Source organism: Leucoraja erinacea, chromosome 21 (genome assembly GCF_028641065.1).
Source record: "Leucoraja erinacea ecotype New England chromosome 21, Leri_hhj_1, whole genome shotgun sequence".
In the NCBI taxonomy this organism is placed as follows: Eukaryota; Metazoa; Chordata; class Chondrichthyes; order Rajiformes; family Rajidae; genus Leucoraja; species Leucoraja erinaceus.
The window spans coordinates 27667608-27680532 of NC_073397.1; the positions used below are offsets into that span (position 1 = coordinate 27667608).

At 41.0% G+C, this 12925-nt stretch overlaps 1 protein-coding gene across 1 annotated transcript in view; it reads left to right on the top strand.

Moving 5' to 3' along the window:
- The first annotated feature begins 272 nt into the window (after nt 1-272).
- The window catches only part of nfatc2a (nuclear factor of activated T cells 2a), a 115000-nt gene continuing 102347 nt past the window's right edge, over nt 273-12925 (top strand). Inside the window, exon 1 of the mRNA XM_055652464.1 lies at nt 273-1765. Coding sequence (XP_055508439.1) covers nt 1705-1765 — 61 coding nt within the window. The 5' untranslated portion in view covers nt 273-1704. The remainder of the gene's footprint in view (nt 1766-12925) is intronic.

The following is a 12925-nucleotide window of genomic DNA, read 5'->3' on the forward strand; positions in this document are numbered from 1 at the left end:
TCCCTCTTAACATGGCTAAATCTCTCACCACTTAACAAAACGCTCTGCTGAATGGAGTACTGTATTTTCCATCTGCATGCCCCCGTTCAGTTGCTTAGCCTGTCCATACCCGTAAAAGCCTTTTGTGCCCGCTCCTCACACTGCCACCCAGCCTTTCCTCAAAAGCAACAAAAAATGGTATTCCACCTCTCCTCATCCATGTCATTTATCCAGTTTCATTTAGTTTGGTGATAGAGCATGGAAACAGGCCATTCGGCCCACCGAGTCCACGCCGACCATTCACACTAGCCTGTTCACACTAGCTCCATGTTGTCCCACTGTTGGACCCCGCCTGTAAATAGCTGTGGCCCCAGTTCCTTCTTAAACACAAAGCCCTGTGGTCCCAACACAAAGCCCTGTGGCATCTACCGGCTATATCTACATCCTCCCAATCATAAAATGACCCATTCATTCCTACTGTACATTGTACTTGCCTTCTCGTTCAGAACCCCACTCCATCTTGTACCTTCACGACAGAATTGAAGCAAAAATTTCAACTTATAGGACATTTGTCTTGTACTTTTAGTCCACATTATACAATCTGCATTTTTTTTTCAATTTTAGGATTTACTCAGATGCCGGGATTCTTCGTTTTCTATGGAAACATAGAAAATAAGAGCAATTGAATTTGTTGCAGAAGTGGGTTGTATGATCCCTCTCAACTGATCTGCTATTCAATATGTTTAAGAAAGAACTGCAGATGCTGGAAAAATCGAAGGCAGCCAAAATATGCTGGATAAACTCTTGACCCGAAACGTTGCCTATTCCTTCTCTCCATAGATGCTGCCTCACCCGCTGAGTTTCTCCAGCATTTTTTGTCTACCTGCTATTCAATATGATCTTGTATCTCAGTCTTCCATTTCCATGCTAATCCCATATTCCTTTATTCCCTTAGTAATACAAAAAAATAACAACCGAATCTCCACTGTCCTCTTGGGTAAGGAAGTCAAGTCCTACTCTCCTCTCCCACTGACGTTGAATTATTATTGTCAAACCATCTCCAAATCAGCAGACAAAATTAAAAAAGAATGATATCAAAAGTAATTTAGATGAGGTTAAAATTATATAGAAAGTGCGTGTTGGGCATGGGAGGAGTGGGATATTTTTTTTAATGATTTGTGTAAAAGAGAGGGCGATTTGTTCAAAATTCCAATGGTAAGGCCTGTAAAATAGAATCTGACTGTCCTTTTTAAAATGTCTTCTAATTTCTTTGTGTTTCGGATTATTACTATGCCTGACAATGAAGCATCTGTATTTCTGAATAAGAAACCCACAAAAAAAAAGTATTTGGCATTTATCAGTGGCGACGTAATGGATTCCGGAGTTACAAGTTTGCAGGAAACCCCTTAGTTCAGTGTCGGGATGGATGCCAGGGTGGTCAAGGCAACGGTCTAAACAGGAGGAAACACAGAGGGAATCCCGTTATTTTACTGGAGCGAAACTATAAACACTCTGATCCTTGGGAAGGAAGTGCCGTTTTCCCTCTGTAGTGAGTAAGATCTGGGACAGAAGAAAAAATCAGTGCAGTGCATAGAAAGCTCGGGATTGGGCTGCACTGTCGGACTGCTTCTGCCCTGCGCTTCAGTTATTCCACATAAACTGGAGAAGTCTTTGCCCGCAGCCGAAAGCTCAGCCTGACACTGATGTTAACCGACCTGCCTGCAAATGTTCAGAGAAGCTGGATGCAGAGTGGTGCCCTATCACATAATGAGGTCTATGGATCACGGTATGGCTCTTTTCTCAAACAAACTTTTTCTTTCAACTCTAAACTTTTTTTTTCCCTTAAACTCTAAACTTTTTTTTTTCCTTAATCTCTAAAGTTGTTAACAATCTTCCAAGTATTTGAATTGCAGAAACCTGGTAATGGTACTGATGGGAAAATTACAGGGTCGTCGTAATGTGACATAACCTTGCTGTGCATGGGGATATTATTTTGACTGGGACGGTGAATTAGCCTTGAATGTGCTATTTTCTGTGCAAATTAGAAAAACAAAATATATATATATATATTTTTTTTTGTTTTAGAAACTTATTCGCTAGCAAAGTATATAAACTGTAACGGAAGCGTTAGTAATTGTCGATTTAATTATGCATCTGCACATTCTTGGAAGCATCTATAAGAAATTCCAGATGTGCCGCTGTCCTCTAGCAGCGCTGACGCGAGGCTGATTTCTGCAGACGCCTCGGCTCCTCTCAAATGGGACGCCGTGAAATGTACAAAACGCATGCAATTAGTGAACGAAATACAATTGCATGGCACTATCCTAAGAATACAGATCTGGATGCCCGTCCGAAATATCCTCCTCCGGACATGTGCGGTTTATATTCACTAGTGGGTCAGATTGTACCCTTGTATATTCTTTGCAGCTCCCCCCCCCTCCCCCCTCTTTACTGGGGATATTCATTTGCAACTTAATTTATTTTAGGACTGATATAACGGGGTGAAATCGCAGGGCTCCGTCTCCTGCTCGATTCTCACCGCTCCAACTTTTTTGTTAAGCGTGGCTGCAACGTGGTGGGAGGTGGTTGTCACAACTTCCATCCCGACCAATCCGAAATCCTGTGGCTTCCCCACACACACTCTGGCTTTCCCCCAGTCTCTTTCTCACACTCTCTCTCTCCCACCCCCTCGCCCACGCGTCCCGTCTCAAGACCACCCCCCGCCCGCCCCTCTCTCTCTCTGTGTGATTCGCACGCTCTATTTCATTTCAGACTCAGGGCCATTCTCACACAGCCGCTGTCCCTCCAATTCTCTGACTCACGCACACAGCCCCATTCTCCTTTACTCCGTCAGTTAAAAAAAAAAACAGAACATCATTGCTAAAATGCCCGCCCCTCCCCTCTCCCACCACCCTCCCAACATCCTGGACCACTATTGATTAACCCATTGAGTCCTGCTGCCGAACCTGCCTTCTGACTAAAAGCAGCTGCTGCACCCGCTGAGTTTCTCCAGCATTTTTGTGTACCTAAAGATTTCAAAATGTCCTTGGAGCCTTTTAAAATTTGCCCGCCCCTCCACCCCCACACCCCCAGATGACATGTAAGAGATAAACACAGAATACTGGAGTAACTCAGCGGGTCAGGCAGCTGTCTGAAGAAGGGTCTCAATCTGAAACGTTACCCATTTATTCCCTCCAGAGATGCTGCCTGCCTCGCTGAGTTACTCCAGCATTTTGTGTCAATCTTCGGAGTAAACCAGCATCTGCAGTTCCTTCCTACACATGTGTGAGTGCGGCTTTGCAACGTCAAGCAGCCTTGCAGCAGGTTTTGATCAGTGGTTTTGCAGAGAGAATTCCACATGTGTTAACCTATTTGTACTGACAAGCCACGTGGCGGATGAGAGTGCAGGTGGACCAGGTGTGACGTGAGTGCATGAACACTGGGTTGTGAATTCATTATTTTGAGTTATTTAAACAGGTTTATGACGAGACAGGAATCCAGTGCAGTGATAAAAGTGAGAACAATATTCTGCACTCTGTATCTTCCCCTTTGCTCTGTCTTTGATCAGTCTGAAGAAGGGTCCTAACCCAAAACGTCTTCACATTTGTCCAGAGATGCTGCCTGACCCGCTGAGTTTTAGTCTAGTTTTGTTTGGAGATACAGCGCGGAAACAGGCCCTTCAGTCCACCGAGTCCGTGCCGACCAGCGATTCCCACACACTAACACTACCCTACATACACTAGGGACAATTTACAATTTTACCAAAGCCAATTAATCTCCAAACCTGTATGTCTTTGGACAATAGACAATAGGTGCAGGAGTAGGCCATTCGGCCCCTCGAGCCAGCACCACCATTAAATGTGACCATGGCTGATCATCCACAATCCAATGGAGTGGAGAGGAAACCGGAGCACCTGGAGAAAACCCATGTGGTCACAGGGGGAGCATACAAACTCTGTACAGACGTGGTCTGGATTGAACCTGGGTCTCTGGCGCTGTAAGGTAGCAACTCTACTGCTGCGCCACCCTGCCGAGTTGCATTTTGTATATTTTTCTTGCTCTATCTATTATACTTAAGTTTGACTTGATTGTATTGATGTATGGATTTTATCTGATCTGTTTGGATAGCATGCAAAACAAAGCTTTTCACTGTACCCCAGAGCACATGACAATAATAAAACACAAACCTTTCGGTTCTGCTTGTTATTTCTTCGCCATTTTACCACCTGATAACATTGGATCCTTGTTCTATGCAGTTGTGACTTAAGGCCAGCTTTACTAAAGCAGCAATGATGATGGATGTGATCTGACAACTTTATTCTGATGCACCCACACATATTTGTGTGGGCAGATGTCTCATCCAGTTGGATAGATGTTAAAATTGCAGCAAAGGGTGGGGATTTTTGGAACAGACACCCACAAACCAGTTTGCACTGCATGTCCACATGGCTCCAGATAACCATTGGAACAGATAACCTCCATAGATTTAACCCTTTCCTGGCTCCTGTGGCATCAGGATAAATCTGGATCTCCCTCTGACCTCTCCACACAGAATGAGCTTAATTAAATTAGATCTCATAAGACTGATGATGGGTGTGGGTTTTGAATTAAATAAAATCCACAGCAGCTCTGGAAATGAGGAGGCTGTTTGTATTCTGATGTAAATCATTGAGAGGGGTCACTGAACGTTACAACATCCCTCATTGACATAAATCTGGCAAATCTGAATCTATTATATAACCATATAAGATTTCTGACAATTATCCGAGCTCAAGAATACGAAGTTGTTCAGCTCATCATAGCTTAGGGTAGCATGATGGTGCAACGGTAGGGTTACTGCCTTACAGCGCCAGTGACCCAGGTTCAACCCTGACCATGGGTGCTGGTGGTACAGAGTTTGTACATTCTCCCCGTGACCTGCGTGGATTTTCTCAGGCAGCTCCTCTTTCCTCCCACACTCCAAAGACGTATAGGTTTGTAGGCTAATGGACTTAAAAATTGTAAATTGCCCCTAGTGTGTGTAGGATAGAGTTAAGGGGCTGTCCCACTTGGGCGACCTAATCCGTGAGTTCTAGCGAGTTTGCCATCGACTCATACTCGCAACATGGTCGCCACGAGGTCTTTATAACTCTCCTTCATGCTCGAGAGTAGTCCCCGTGTATTTGAGGCCTCAGCTAGGTTGCGGTGTATTTTTCAACATGTTGAAAAATGCCCGTGAGAAAAAAAGGTCGCCATGGAAAAAATCGATACTTTTTTTACTCAATAGGATTAGTCGTGGTAGGTCGGCATGTTAGTCATAGCTAATCGAGGGTAGTCGAAGGTAGTTGTAGATAGTCTTCATTATAGTCGAAGGGAGGTCGAAGGAGATCGAAGGGGGTCGGGTTCATTCTCCACTATTCGGTGTCCAATTTTCCCGAAGTTAGTCGTAGCTAGTCGAAGCTAGTCTTCAACATATTCGAGGAAGTTCTTCAACATGACATTTTTTCAAACTCTCCTAAACTCTTCTAAACTCGCCAAATAGGTTGCCCAAGTGGGACAGCCCCTTTAGTGTGCATGTACCTGATTAGCCGAAGGGGCCTGTTTCCGTGCTGTATCTCTGAACTACACTAAAATACTAATTCACAAACATGCTGTTTATAATTGTTGTATCGGCTTTTACTGGCTTTGGCGAAGTGCATTTTAAATCGTACCAAATCGTCAATTCATAAATTTAATCCACTTTCCTCAGTTCCTATGCTTCCGTCTTCATCTTTGTTTACTAGTTAGAATATTGCAATGTATTTTTCAGGAGTATGGTTTAATATCAATGGGTATAATATGATGCTTACGACAGGTCATATGGATCTTTGTCCAAATTCGCAACTGAGACTCCGGATGTTTACAGAGTTTAGAAGATATCAAAAATCCCATAGGATGTGCAACATCCATAATTCATGCATAAATAAACTTTATGGTCTTTTCAAACAAATTCCCACAAAGTATACCAGTTAAGCCACATGTTCTGCTTTCTGTAATTATTTAGTGGATTGCAATGAAGTGAAATGTCAAAAAGTTGTGGCCTATTTGTGAGTTGGGATATCCCTGAGTAAACATTTGATTTTATGCACCATTAGCTGCTGGAGTGAACTGAATGACTTAAAAAAAAATAAAAAAATAAAAATGTTTCAACCATGAAAGGGTCATTTTTGATTATGCCAAAGAGGATATCTTCTGTGTTTTATTTTAAGATGTAGTTTTGAACAAATAAGGACCAGAGAACAGAGACCATAGAAAAGTAAGGAGGAGCTGAATGAAAATCAATAGAATTCAAACAATAAATATCAAACTTCAACAGTCTCCTCTTCCCAATCCTTAAAATATACGTCCTTAAAGCTAGCTGCAAACTTTAAAGCGCACCATTCCCTAAAGCATTCAAAATTGCAGATAAAATACCTTCTGAAGGGTGAAGTCAAAGAATAATAGCTTGGACTTTGTCTGTTCATGTCAGTGAATGCAACATCTAACAGCTTACATCCACTTAAAAATCCCTCTGTAGGGAAGCACTTTGCAGTGAGGTTTGCGGTCAAAAGCACTTCACATTTTCAATAATAGGAGGGATATGAAGGAAACATTTAGACATATTAGGTTAATGATATATAAAATTATCATTTTGGCTCTTCTTTGCTGAATGTTGCCACATTGCCAAAATATAACGGCGTCATCTATGCATGTGTTTCATTAAAGGCATTGTAAAAGACTTTTTAAAATCCTTATGTAGTTTGCAGCATTCTAATGTATTCATTTCAAGAAGTATATCTATTTTTTACAATAGTTGTATTCATATTAAAATATCGAATCACCAAACCTTACAGAGGATCAAATCATAGGCACTTCTGTGAAAAATAAGAGAATTCACTTTCTATCTGAAATACAAAAAGAAAATATGTATGTATGTACTGTATGTACTCCGAAACTCGGATTATTACTCATGAACTTCCTACTTAGGCAGATCACTAATAACCAAAACTATTTACTTTGCAGAACCACATCTGTTTCATTATTATATATGTCTGGGATCATCATTAGATGTCTGGGATCAAATGTGCACTGCAAAGAGATGATTTTGGTGATATTATCATGTAAGAATATAATGGGGCAGAAATTGTACTGAGTCATGTTATGTGCATCAGTTCACTGAATTTAGTTCCGTTGTAATGGATAGAAGTGAATGTAAGGATAAATTTCAAACCTTTGTTCCTACAACCCTTAACTGACATTTTAACAATTCATTTAATTCAATCAGATAATCCCAACATCATCAACTATGAACTTTCCAATCTGGACAATTTACAAACTGTGTTATGATTTCCCATATCAGCAGTGCAAATGACACAACTCGCTGTGGTGCCAGTTTGATGCACTGCTGGGCAATCTTCCAAAGGAAAGCAACATTTAATTTGTAGATGCGCAGAATTCTAGCTAAAGTTCCCATCTGATCATTATTGATTAAAAAGCTGAAGAACCCTCAGAGATGTTTTAAGAAATGCAAATTTACTTCTGCAGTATTTTTGTTATAGATATCATCAATTATACAAAACATTCATCTATCAATCTTCCTGATAGTGTATTTTTAAAGATGATAACACTTTAATGCTGTAAAGATTTGGTGTGATACTTTGGTCTGAAAAACATTATAGTAAAAATTATTCTGCAAAGTCAAAGCTTTACTGGTTAAACTGAGCTGGGTCACAGTATAATTCATGTAACCTCCTTTTGATTAACTTTCAGGTAGAAAACAATTGTATTTGTGCCTTTCGACATTATTTAATTAATTCGGTATATCTTCACTACAGTATTATAGCAGAAATAATGACAACGTATTTCTGAAAGCAGAGAACAACTAGTTCTCAAATTTTATTCTGTAAAGAAAATGAAAACTTTTTAAATTGTTCAATATACAAGCAAAGTGAGGGTGTTGAGTCATAGGTTGTAGAATTAGCTTTTCATTCCAGTTGTCTGAAGTTGACCAGTGACGACTCTTCATGTGAATGATACGTTATAGTCATATGTGACATGTCACAGTGAAATTCATTGTTTTGCATACCATACACAAAGTATACAGAGTCGCCAGGTTAAGAACTCTGTACTTATAACTACTTGGGCTTGTAAATGGTGCCAAAACCTGGCGACTGATAACGTTACAAAGTGTACAATGTCCCAATGGTTCCCAAAGCTCTCGACGACCCCCCCACACCAGGTCCCTCTGTGTTCTCTCGGCAGCACGTCCTCTTGTGGGAAGGTAAGCAGGGTTACCTTGGACCTGAGGTTGTTTGAGAAAACATACCTAATGATAGAAGGTCAAGGGCAAACACAAAAAAGGAAGGATATGTCACCCATTGCGTCTGCAGAATATCCTTCACAATGATATTATTTTGTAATAGTTTTCTGCATTTTGCTTCCACTCTTCCCAAGTTAGGATGTGGCTTCATGACTCTCCCCTGAACTGCGTCCAGAGTATGAATGTTTCTCTTGTATCCTGGCGACCACAAACGGTCAAACGAATGGTCTGAATGATGCATTAAACAATTTGAGCTTGATTTTTTTCTGATTCATACTGTACTGATTTGGCAGAGTAGTTAACATTTTACTTGCTATGAAATGACTGTTCCATGGTGCATATACATGTTCAACACCAGCAGTTTGCTCTTTTGACTCCGTAGTTCATTTTAAGTTAATCGTCTGAAGCCAACTCAGTCATTTGATTAATCCATGCAACAATAGAGTGTTTTTCATGAATGAAAAACTTATTTAGATCACTAATGAATAGTTACAGATAGCTGAAAGAAACCCATTGCTTTATAGATAAAATGGCCATGGGTGTATGTGTTACAGTATTATATGTTGATGGTCTGCCTGGTTTTGTTCAATAAATCCCAGCACAAGCCTTGCACGCATTCAGGGTTCCTAAGTCTTGATCGTTTCTAGGTTGGCTTGAGTGTCCCTAAACTTGGGTAAGTACTGTAAGCCAGAATGGATTTGTTCAATGGTTAATTAGTTCAATGGTGCTTTATTGCCACATGTACCGAGGTACAGTGAAATGTTTTTTGCACACAGTTCAGTAATAGCTTTACCATACATGAGCACAATCTTAGATTAAGTAAAAGTGTATAGGACTAGTATACTGAGGCAGTATACAAGAGTCGCCAGGTTTTGGTGCCATTTTCAAGTCCCAGTTGTTGTAGGTGTAGAGTTCCTAACCTAGCCATAAAGGCCCGTTGTCCTGGCGATATTGTAAGGTCGGCCTGGCCAAGCGACGCTGTTGGTGTCCTCACTTTTGGAGACTTAAAAATTGTTGATAGATTCTTTATTTGGCAGACTGAGTTACTGACTAAAGGGCCTGTCCCACTTGGGTGACCTAATCCGCGAGTTCTGGCGAATTTGCCCTCAACTCATACTCGCAGCATGGTCGACACGAGGTCGTAGGAGGTCTTTGTAACTCTCCTTCATTCTCCAGAGTGGTCTCCGCGTACTTGAGGCCTCAGCTAGGTTGCTGCGTTTTTTTCAATATGTTAAAAAATGCCCGTGAGTAAAAAAAGGTCGCCATGGAAAAAATTGATACTTTTTTTACTCGTGGGTTTAATCCTAGTAGGTCGTAGTCGGCATGTTAGTCGTAGGTAATCAAGGGTAGTCGAAGGTAGTTGAGGGTAGTCGTAGATAATCTTCATCATAGTCGAAGGGAGGTCGAAGGAGATCGAAGGAGGTCGTCTTCACTCTCCACTATTCGGTGTCCAATTCTCCCAAGGTTAGTCGTAGCTAGTCGAAGCTTGTCTACAACATAGTCGAAGGAGGTCGAAGGAGGTCTTCTACATAGTTGAAAGAGGTCTTGAACATGTCATTTTTTCAAACTCTTCTAAACTCGCCAATTAGATCGCCCAAGTGGGACAGCCCCTAAAGACACTCCATAAGACTTCAATTTAAAGATTCAAAGTGAATGAAAGGCATATCCGTTGTGGCAGTTTATAAAACAATGGCATCCATAATTCACTGTTGATTGATACTAAGTTACATCAAGGAAGGCCACAAAGACAGTTTGCTTTGGGCAATGGAATGGCACACTGGTCCGATGAGTACGTTTATTGTACAAGTTTATTGAGCATAAGATGTAATAGAGGAGTGCAGAGAGGAAAGAGGATTTTGAGGTTACCAGCCTTTTGTTTAAGTCCATTTTTATGCCTCACTTTAAAAAATGTCATTGCTTTGCGTAGGGACGTACGCAAAACTGATTGCAACAGTTGTGAGATCTCACATTGTGAGATTTGGCAATAAAACACGGCACATTAAACAATACTTTTTCAATTTTGTGTTTAGCATGCAATATAAAATTACACATTAAGTGAAGAGTTATTATAATGTTACTGACCCAGATGTACAAATATTTTGATAGTAAGGTCAATGACCGTGCAGAAAAATCACTTTTGCCAAATAATTAAATGATGCTGAAAAATATGGTTTAAAATTAAGGATTAGCTGATCATTTTTGTACTTTGACATCATTATCGTGGCAATGTTTTATATTTTTCAAATTAGAAACATTAAATTATCATGGTCTTGTCCTTGTGATACTGAATAGGTGTGTTTTTAAATCTGAATAGATCTTAAAAATATATATACATTTCATTGTCCTCAAGCAGGATGTTGAATGAGTTATAAATAATCACAGTGAATTCAAAGGATATATTATTTGCAGAAGGTGCGCATTAATAAATTGAATTTATTGAATCTTCATTGAATGATTATGCATTGAATGTTGATCATTTTTGCAGTTACTTTTAAATATTGTGTATTGTGCAAATTATGTACAAGCCTTGTTTGAAACCATGTAGGTCAGACAATGGAAATGCTGACAATGGAATGCAAACAAGATCGTGAATGGCAAACCGAGAAATTGTTTGTTGAAGAATTGGTTATTGGAAAATGTAGTTGCACATAAGGCCCAAGAAGTCAACAGCATTGATATTACATAGTGAAGGCATACATTTCATGTGTTCGTCTGGATCATGCAATGCGATTTAGTGTTGGAGAGAGGCCTGGAGTAATTGAGGAAGGTTGGGGAGGATCAGGGCTTGAAGTTCAAGTGATATAATCAAAGAGCCGCCCTAAATGCAGCAACTCTTTGCATACTTAGTTTAGTTTAGTTTAGAGATACAGCATGGAAACAGGCCCTTCGGTCCACCGAGTCTGCACTGACCAGTGACCCACACACACTAACTTTATCCTCCACACACTAGGGACAATTTACATTTATACCAAGCCAATTGACCTACAAACCTGTATGTCTTTGGAGTAGGGAGGGAGGAAACTTAGAGATCTCAGATCTTGGAGAAAACTGCCACAGGTGACGGGGAGAATGTAGAAACTCCGTACAGACAAGCACCCGCAGTGAGGATCAAACCCGGGCCTCTGGCACTGTAAGGCAGTAGCTCTACCGTTATGGCACTGGGCCACTTTAACTTGTGTATTGTACACAAAATAAATAATTTCTCTGTACCGAGGTACATCTGACAATAAATTATCATTCATACATTCAAGAATCAGAGTAGAGTTTTCAGTCAGAGGGTGGTGAAACCGTGGAATTCATTGCCACAGACGGCTGTGGAGGCCGAATCAACAGATATTTTTAAGGCGGAGATTGACCGATTCCTGATTAGTGCGGGTGTCAAGGGTTATGGGGAGAAGACAGGATAATGGGGTTGAGAGGGAACGATAGATCAGCCATGATTGAATGGTGGTCGACTTGATGCGCTAATTCCGCTCCTAGAAATTATGAACTTAAAAGTTTGGTAGGTGATCCAGGGCTGAGGTTGGCTGTTGAGAATCAGTAGAATGGTTCAGTCTCTGGAGTCCGAGGCACAATTGAGGTGAGACTTTTCTGGGACTTTGTAGGGGTTTCAGAGTGAGGCATGATCTTGGCTGGCAAGTGGGAGGTCTGATCAAGGATCGGGCCTGTACATGGATAGCTATGTCAAGACAAGGGTCAGGCCAAAAGATTAGCATGAGGTGGGAGCTGAGTTGGATGTTGACTAGGACTAAGGGGGATTGCTGAGTGAAGAGGATGTGGGTGGCCTGAGTGGGAATTGTTTGATGGTTTGTAAGTATATTAAATAAAAACTGACTGAAGAAGAAGTACAAACCTGTACCAACTCCCTACCTTGGCACCTGCTCAGGAAGGTACTACTTAAGTAACAAAGGCCCATTTCTGCATGGGTGGCCTCTGAGCTACATACCTCTGACCCAAAATTGTGGAGATGCCATCCAGGATGCGTTCCATCTGTATTGTGTCGGGTGAACAGATGAATTTGAATAGGTGGGTGTCAGTAACCAGATCTAGATTGCAGCTTCAGAATTTCCATAAAGCTCACTGCATTATCTACTCTACGCCCATAATGTAGAAGGAATCTCAAAGGCTGTATCAATTACTGAGCAAATGAATTATTCACAAAGGAAAAATCATAGTCCTTTTGGAGTTCACAATAAGTGCACAGTTTTTCTTTGTGAATGATTTTTCATTGAAATTGAATCACACTGTGTGCAGATACGTAGCGTTTCACTGCTGCTATTAATGGTATCTGGACTTTGAGCAGTTACATGCATAGATGTTTCCTCTAATCCATTTATTCATCCATTCTTTTTAATTCACGTACTCACCTCCACTGAAGCAGAGGTAGGTGCCCAGTGGCAGTTCTCAGGAGACCAAGGGCAGAATTCTAAGAAGCAGAAGCCTTTGTAGAGAAGATTCAGAGAAGGATGGATGATTTAAACCTGCATAAGGAAGGAGAGAACCTTCCCCTCCCATCATTCAGAAGCCAGTGCTGCTGTGATCATGTGATAGGGGTAGAATTAGGCCATTCGGCCCATCAAGTCTACTCCACCATTCAATCATGGCTGATCTATCTCTCCCTCCTAACCA